The sequence below is a fragment of the Rhagoletis zephyria genome, unplaced genomic scaffold, assembly GCF_001687245.7.
Source record: "Rhagoletis zephyria isolate East Lansing unplaced genomic scaffold, Rhagoletis_zephyria_1.1 Rzeph_scaffold_08958, whole genome shotgun sequence".
NCBI classification, from domain to species: Eukaryota; Metazoa; Arthropoda; class Insecta; order Diptera; family Tephritidae; genus Rhagoletis; species Rhagoletis zephyria.
The window spans coordinates 1,149-10,122 of record NW_016166037.1 but is presented as its reverse complement, the minus strand read 5'-3'; the positions used below and the strand labels follow the sequence as shown (position 1 = coordinate 10,122).

Here is an 8,974-nt window from a genome sequence, read left to right as displayed (position 1 = left end):
ATCAGGCGTAATAAAAGTGGTGTTCCAAGTTTGATGTCTTCAGGTGTAAGCGCGCCATACGTCTTCGGTGTTGTGGGATCTTTTCTTACCATGAACCTTGAAACGTATGCAAAAACTCGTTGCATGGCGCTGAATTAATTTAGATACTTACAGCGCAGTGAAATATCTTCAAGGTGGATTGTTGCGCCTAGAGTAGTGCGCCGCCGTTCTGGCATGTCGATGAGAAAATCAGGTGCTGGTGGCCAATCATTCTGATCTCCAAGTAAGAAGGATGGACCGTGCATCCAAGTTGCGAATTGAAAATCTCACTTAGGGATGCTCCCCGTGACAAGATGTCAGCTGGGTTGAGCGCAGTTGGAATGTGGTGCCATAGCACCTTAGCTAGCGTCTGTATATGGCTGACCCTGTTTGAAACGAAGATATTGAAGTTTGAAGACTCCTCCCGTAGCCACGATAACACGACGGTTGAGTCCGACCAACAGTGTATGCTGCAATCAAATATTTGTGTCTGCCTGACCGAGTCCAATAACTCAGCGAGTAGCAAGGCTGCGCATAACTCGAGCTTTGGTATGGTGAGAGTCTATAATGGCGCTACTCTTGATTTCGAACATAATATGCTGGTTCTGACTTCATAGATGTATGGCGCTCGAACATATACACATGCACCGTACGCAGCTAGGCTAGCATCACAAAATGCGTGAAGTTCTAAGTGAGAATTTGGCATTAGTACATATCGTGGGAAATGAAAATTGGATACTAATTCAAGTTCATCGCAGAAATCGGTCCAACTCTTGTGCAAATGCTGTGGCAAACTTTCGTCCCAGTGAACTCGTTCTTTCCACATGCTTTGTATGAATATTTTTGCTTGAGTTAGAACTGGAGGTATGAGTCCTAGTGGGTCGTAAAACCGAGCTATTGTTGATAATGTGACGCTTTTAGTTACCTGTATGTGATTTCTTATAGGTGGAAGTGAAAAAATGAAGTCATCTCATTTTGGTTCCTATACTAGTCCAAGCGCCTATGTAATGTGCGTACCATCGCGGAACTGTAGCAGCGGCTCACGGTCAAATTCAGCCACTCCATTGAGAGATGCAGAAATGTTTGAGCACCACTTTCGAAGAATGTAATTTCCCCTGCGAAGTAGCTGTGTTGTTTGGCGACGAATTTCAATCACTTGTTCCAGGGTGTCTGCACCAGTGATGAGGTCGTCGACGTAAAAATCTCGGCGAAGGATCTGTGCTCCAAGCGGGAAGTTTGTTTCTTCGTCTCGTGTCGTGTGTGTATGCCTTAAATTCCGCTTTGGGGTCGCCTCGCCATAGGATGCATTGCAAGTAATTATCCGGATGCAAAATGCGGACGCAGCGGTACATCTTGCAGACATCTCCCGTTAAGGCTACCTTGAACATACGAAAACGCAAAAGTGTGTTGAAGAGTTTAGGCTGAATGGACCAACCATGAGGACATCATTTAACGAATATCCACTGGTTGATTTTGCGGAGCCATCGAGTACGACTCGCAATTTCGTGGTTGTGCTGTCAGCCTTATGAACGCAATGATGCGGTAGAAAGAAATTTTTCATTTGTGGTTCCAACCTTGCAGGTGACATGTGTTTTAGCTCAGCATATCCATGCATGAATGATGAGTACTGAGTTTTAATTCCGGGCTTCTGCTGCAGCTTTCTTTCTAAACTTAAAAACCGTTGCTTGGCTTGTGTATATGAATCGCCAAGATTAGTAGAGTTTTGATTTAACGGTAGTCGTACAGCATACTCACCAGAATCAAGCCGAATATAATTTTGTTGAAAGTGGAGTTCGCAATTAATTTCTTCCTGCGATTGAGTGGGCAGAACTGAGCAGCTCTCGACTACCCAGAATTGCTTGACAAGGTCATCGAGGCTAGCTTCCTCTTCTTCTGACTGAAAACGAATTGCAACTAAAGCCGATGATTTGTGGAAATGTATTCCTCCACCAGAAGCGACCCATCCTAATCTGGTCTTCTGTAAGATTGGAAGGGTCTTGGCTAACATAATTTGGCCAACGCACATTAACTCGAAGAATATTGATGCTCCCAGCAAGACATCAATGCGATTTATAGAAAAGCGGATCTGCGAGTTTGGTATTCGGCGGAATGTTCCACGAATCGATGTTTAGGTCGAAGTTCGGCTGGTGTTCGGTGATGGTGTTGGCGACGATAGCTTCAAAGGAGAAAGTGTAGTCATCACTACGTGCCCTTACGAAAATGTCAACTGCCCTGTCAGCGACGAAATTGGATTCACCAATACTAGATATGGAAGTGCTTATCTTTTTCGTTTCTAATTTTAATTGTTTTACCAGGCGCCATGTAACAAAGTTTACCTGAGAGGCGGAGTCGAGCAGTGCGCGACAGGGAACGTAACACCCTGTACGATTTTTGATATGTATAATGGCTGTTGCCAGCAAGACGAAGCTTTCTGAGGATGCAGCTGTGGCTACTTGCTGCACTCTCATCGAAGACGTTGGTGCCATTCCAGCGTCTGTGTTGTCGGCCGAACGAAACGATGTAGGTTGCTCACCTTTATACATGTGTAGCAATGAATGATGGTTGGATGTACATTGCCGACAATGTCCTGATTTGCATTTGTTTAATGTGTGGCCTTGGTGAAGACAGTTGAGACACAGCTGTAGGCGCTTGGCTTCCTTATAACGCGAAGCAGGTGATAAGTCTCTGAATTGAGAACAACCATAAATCCAGTGACTAGTGGAACCATAAAACGAACATAAGCTTGAAGATGTTACAAGTGCCTTTCGAGAACTGCTGTTACCGCGAGGTGAACGTTTGCCTCCCACGGAAGTGCTGCTTGCTGCTGGTACTGTGGCCTCCACGTTTTCTAGCATGCGACACCTCTTCTCCAGGAACGTTGCCGTAGATGTCCAAGTTGGAAGTGAATTTATTGGTAGATCTTCTTCCCATTTGATTTGCGATTTTGTATCGAGCTTTTGAGAGATCAGGTATATCAGAAATTCATCAGAAATATGCTCCCCCATTGCCATCGTTTGTAAAGAGCCAGAAGCGCAGCCGCTCCCCACCTTTTTGAGCGCAAACATTTCTTTTATATGCGCTTGAAAGTTGAGTAGCCGGTTGCCAAACCGTTTCTTCAAGAGGTCCAATGCCTTGTCGTAGTTGGTATCGCTTGGCTCCAAGGAACGAACTGTATCCAAGGCAGCGCCTCTTAAATTTGCCCGCAAATGTTGAAACCTTTCAATTTTACTTAACTCAGCGCAGCTCTTAATAACCGAGTTAAACATTGCGATGAAGTCTGGCCATTCTGTATATGCACCACTGAAGTGTGGAATTTGCAATTCAGGAAGCCGGTTGCGTTGAGAAATAATAAACGATGGAGATGCATCATCGATTTCGAATGGACGAGCTGTTGATGAGTGCGCAACGTCGGCCCTGCGCTGATTAAGTTCACGTGTGAGAGTGCCTTTAACCTTCATGTGTAACCTAGCGAACGACCAACTGACTTCACTGGCCAATTCGCTATGATCCTCAGCTTCAAGGCAGGATTGAGCGTCGTCAAAACTCGTGCGAAGCGCTCAACCAATTCCAAATACATAGCAATGTCCACCTCATCCAAGTTTCTTAGAGAGTCCGGAGACAACTGCTGGTTAATGTCATCTAGCTGCTTCTTTAACGACAGAGTCCTCTTTTTATAGAGAGATATCACCTTAACAGCGTCATCACCAGTAGAGCTGGGATACTATCGATAGTATCGATATTTGAAAACTGTCGCCACTATCGATAGTTTTTGAAAACTATCGATGTCGGTTTTAGCGAAACTTCTCTCTTCTTTACATCTCTTAACATTACATGAATTTTTTTATCTAAGAAAATTAACAATACAGTCGGCAAAAAACTTTTTTTTTGTTATTGGAATTTTTAGCAACTATAAGGCACTCGGCACATTACGAGCCTAATCAAAGTAGAGTAATGCATGACGACTCGACTTCTGTACACTTAAACGCCGTGCATATGTCACCAGCTAATAAGCACTTTCTACACATAACAAATTTTCTGACCGTTCTTTCGCAACTACGCACTTCCGCAAATATTTCTGCTCCGAAATATTGCATAAACGCTTGTGGTTTAATACAATTTGCACGAATTTTAGCACGAAATCATTCATTTTCAATTATTAACCGACTTCCAAAAAAGGAGGAGGTTATCAGTTCATCGGAATATTTATTTATTTTTTTATATTTGTTACCGCATAACTTTGGACCACGTCAACCGATTTTGATAATTCTTTTTGCACCGGAAGGTGGTCCCATACTAATCTGGTTGAGATCCGATCAGTGGATCATGAGATATATATATATATATATATATTTGTATTGGAGTTGAAGTCGGTTTTGTTTTTGCTAAAAATTACTTGTTTTCTATTGAATTGACAAATAAATTTTATTTCCAACACAAAATAAATTTTATTTCCAACACAAAATAGAAACAAATGATGATTTCAACACTGCAAGCGCCTTACAATGTTGGGCGCTTCGATTCACGAAGCTTTTATGATTATAGTAGAGGAGACCGTGGGAGATCGACCTTCACTGATCTGATAACTCGATGAGACATATTTTTTATCAAATATAGTTTATAAACAAATATGCCTATTATTGCCTATCGAAAAGTGGTCATAGCTATTTTTAATTTAATTAATTTTAATCATTTTTCTTTCACCACCTTCACTCTAGTGATAACCGAATGAGCTTTATCTCAATTGATAGTTTTTAACGCACAGAATATGCCTAGGTAGGCTTGATTACTTATTTCTGTGCATGGCTACGTGGCAAGTAGATGTGAACAGGTAAGTCAATATAGGTAACTACATCGATCTGTTAACCAATCGAAATTGATATCATAGGTAAGATATTTTTATTACAAAACCAATCATGTAGGCTTGCCTGCAAAAAATCGTACATAAAATATTATTGCCAAGCTATAAAGTTCTTGAATTTGATAGGTGCGAGAGAGAAAGTAGGGCGTCCGAGGTCTGTGTGATAGACAGGACACAACATAGCAGTTGCACGCTACTTGACCGTTGAATGCATCCGAGTGCGCATGCTCGTGTTCATGTGAGTGACAGCATTTATTTACACTTGACAGTAATTTTGAACTCTAATTTATTATAACTCTAATTTCGATTACAATTTTTGTATTATTTCACACTATATATACTTACAGCTATGAAATAATTTAATATATTAATAAATAAAAAAAATTAATTCAACAAAATTTTTTTGTAATTTTAAAGCTAAATTATAAAATTTAAAAATTAAAAAAATCTATATTCTTTATTTAAAACTAGCCGACCCGGCGAACTTCGTCCCGCCCATAATTAGATTTTTAATTTAATCTTTTTGGTCCAACATTTTCTCCAGCAGTCCACGATTTCCGAAAGTGTTATGTCCATGAAGAAGGTTCCCGGCGGCAACAATGATCCGGATCTATAGTGAATTTGCCCTAGAAACTTTATCTTATAGTTGGTGGCAATTTCAAAATGGATGCGTATCCTTGTTCAACAGAAATACAATATACATACATAGACTGAGATGAAATACCTTAAAAGCCAGTTTCACGAAAGCAATTTAAGTGAAAAATTATTTTTTTCTGTCAGGTTCTATATTAAATTCAATTAAAAAAATAAATCTTCATTAAATTGCTTTTATTAAACTGGCTTTTAAGGTATTTCGACAGGTAGTGGTTTGAGATTTACCACTGCACAAATCATGGTATGTTCGAATGAAGCTTTAACGCATAATAATATTGGCAAATCACATCCATTAGACCAATCGTAATTTACCTCGGGATTGAAATTTTGGGGAGTAACATCGATGTTTCGATGCATCGGAAAAATGAACATCGATGCTAAAATACATCGCCAGAAAAACATCGATATATCGATGGTTAATCGAGAATAGAAATGCATGCCGTCGTAAGTTCGCTGAGCCTAAAGTTCCAAGGCCCAATTTCGTTGAAATTTCAACGGGATCCCGGTCCTTTTTTAATGACTAAGTATGCATTTTTAATATCGACAGATAAGAATAAACTCAGCATTTCTGAATATTCCTTTTAAAAGAATAAATATTAAAATTCATGGCCAGTCAAAAAATGTTAGGAGCATAATTCGATGTTAAAACATCGGTGAAACTTGCATCGATATATCGTCTATTTATCGATTTTAGGAAATTGTAAACATCGAAGGCAAACATCGAATTTCGAATCGATATTATCGATGTTTCAAAAATAACGATGCATCGTTTGCATCCCTAAATACACGAGAGTTCGATATACTCAATGGTGCAGCAGGTCGATTTAGTCTGACATTCACGGCACCTTTCTCACTTGTCGATTTTTAGTAATAACTCTTTTTTGCAATTGGACTTCCTTTACCGTTTCCAATACATGTTTTGAATATTCGTCAACTCGGATCATAAAAAAAAGATTTTTAGTAATAACTCAACTCCAGCGCCAACTGGCGGGTTAAATTGTGAAACTAAACTATCCAGAGACTCATTCAAACACACACACACAACTTTTCTGAAATCCCTCCAGCCATTTAGGATTTCACTCACAAACATACCTACAGAAGAATTATATACATACTAGCTTATACCCGCGGGTTTCACCCCGCGCTTTTATACAAATAGGAAAAATAATTTAATGATGTTAGATTTTATTTCTGTGCCCATTTCGTTATAGCTCGTTATTTTCTAAGCGAATTAAGGTATTTAGGCCGTTTAAAACTATGAAATTATAAAATCTCCTCTCTCCTCCCTCTAAGTTTACCTTAAAAGGTTTCCAGGTATACGACGCGTGAACGTGAAACCTTCTTGGAGGTGCCACGGCGAGTTCTAATATTTCCAACTCAAATTTAGTAAGCTGGCCTTGATGAAATACCACTTCTCATTACTGTAGCAAATGCCTCAAGAGAGCTTTAGATTATAAGGTCGAACCCGGCTCTCCCTTTTCCATTTAATGAAATTTATTCTGTCTTCCACAAACACTTCCAGGGATATGTGGCAAGAAAAAGTAAATTTGTACTGGAAGTGCCACGCCCCTTTTTCTTATAACCCTAATCTTCTTCCATGAATTTAGAATTGATTTTACATACCCCAGTACCAAGTCCCAGTACTCTACCATGAACACCTCTAGAGATAAGCAGTATAAAACAGTAAATTTGTACGGCAGGAACCATGTCCCCTTTTCGAATAATGCAAATTCTTCTCTATGAGTATGGAATTAATTTTGTATACACATCTCGGTGCCAAGTTCCAGTCCTCTGCAATAAACACCTCCAGAGATATGCAGCATAGAAAAATCAATTTGCATGGGAGTTGCCACACCACCTTTTCCAATAACTCTCATTTTTCTCCATGAGTATGGTATTAGTTTCACATACATACATGCATACATATGTATTTCCATACCAAGCTTGAGTGCTTTACCCCAAACATTTGAAGAGATATGCAATATGAAACTTTCAGTCAGTATGGGAGGTGCTACGCCTCTTTTCCAAAAACGTCCATTTTTCTCCGTGAATATGAACATGATTTCACACAGTGTTGGCAAACTGTTAATCTGATTAACGATTAAAAATTAACGATTAAAATGTTAATCGCCTTTGACGATTAAAATTAATTAGTCGTAATCAACTGTACGATTAATGATAACATTTTTTTAATCGTTAATCGCTGGCTGCGATTACGTTTAATTAATTTAAAACATTAATCGTTAATCCAATTAAAAATAAAATCTGATTAATTTGTCTAGTTTGTCCGAGTTTGAAACCAAACACCAGTTATAGTAATTATTTTGTGTTTTACGCTTATAAAAAGCACGTAATATAAAAAAATAATAATTATTGTTATTAGTAATACATAAACTGGGAACTTTTACAAACCTAGTTTGTAAAACGTTTGTTGGTATATATCTTAATGAAAATGCACACCAAATTGCTTAGATTGATGAGGAAACCCGACTTAGCCATACTGGATTAACTTGCTTTGTGTGCACAGGAAAATTCCAGCATAACTTAATTAATCACCAAACCTACTTGATCAAATTAAGAGTTAATGATTAAAAATTAATTTTTTAATCGCGGTACGGTTAACTGTTTAGTCGGATTAAAATTAATCATGATTAACTGTAATCAGATTGAATTTAATCGAATTAACTAACTAATTAAAACATCAATCGATTAATGCCAACATTGATTTCACATACATATCACTATACCAAGTTTCAGTTCTCTCCCACAAATACTTCCAGAGATATGTATGTAATATGAAAATTCCAATTTGTATGGGAGGGGCCTTGAGTTATCGGACTTACTTTCAGTCTAAGACCATCCTTCCGAAATCCGTAGTAAGTGTACTAAATTTCGTTCTGATCGGAAAACCGGTTAAGGAAGTAGCCTATTTTTCAATCCAGGTCATAAACCATCTTTGAGCAAAATTTCATTTTCAAACAGGTGGAAATTCTTAAAAAAGTAGCCTATTTTCCAGTCTAGGTCATAAGCTATCTGTGTGCAAACTTTCATGCAAATCAGTTCAGTCATTTACGCGTATTAATTTAATTAAACTTTCCTAATACGTGATAACTCTTAAAATATTAGCCTATTTTCCAACATAGGTCATAAGCTATCTCTGTGCGAAATGTCATGCAAATCTGTTCAGTCGTTTCCGCGTATTAAATAAATTAAACATTTCGAACAGGTGGCAACTCTTTAAAAAAAGTAGCCTACTTTCTAACCTAGGTCATAAGCTATCTATGTGCAAAATTTCATGCAAATCCGTTTAGTCGTTTGCGCGTATTAATTTAATTAAACTTTTTTAACAGGTGGCAACTCTTCCAAAAAATTAGCCTGTTTTCCACTGTAGGTCGTAATCTATCTGTTTGCAAAATTTCATGCAAATCCATTCAGTCGTTTCCT

The 8,974-nt window shown here is 38.5% G+C and overlaps 1 protein-coding gene across 1 annotated transcript; it reads right to left on the bottom strand.

The window, feature by feature from the left end:
- Positions 1–2,078: 2,078 nt before the first annotated feature.
- On the bottom strand, positions 2,079–3,476 carry LOC108375450 (uncharacterized). Its single transcript, XM_017631580.1, has one exon. It carries the CDS (start codon positions 3,474–3,476, stop codon positions 2,079–2,081), a length of 1,398 nt encoding a protein of 465 aa, XP_017487069.1.
- Positions 3,477–8,974: the final 5,498 nt, after the last annotated feature.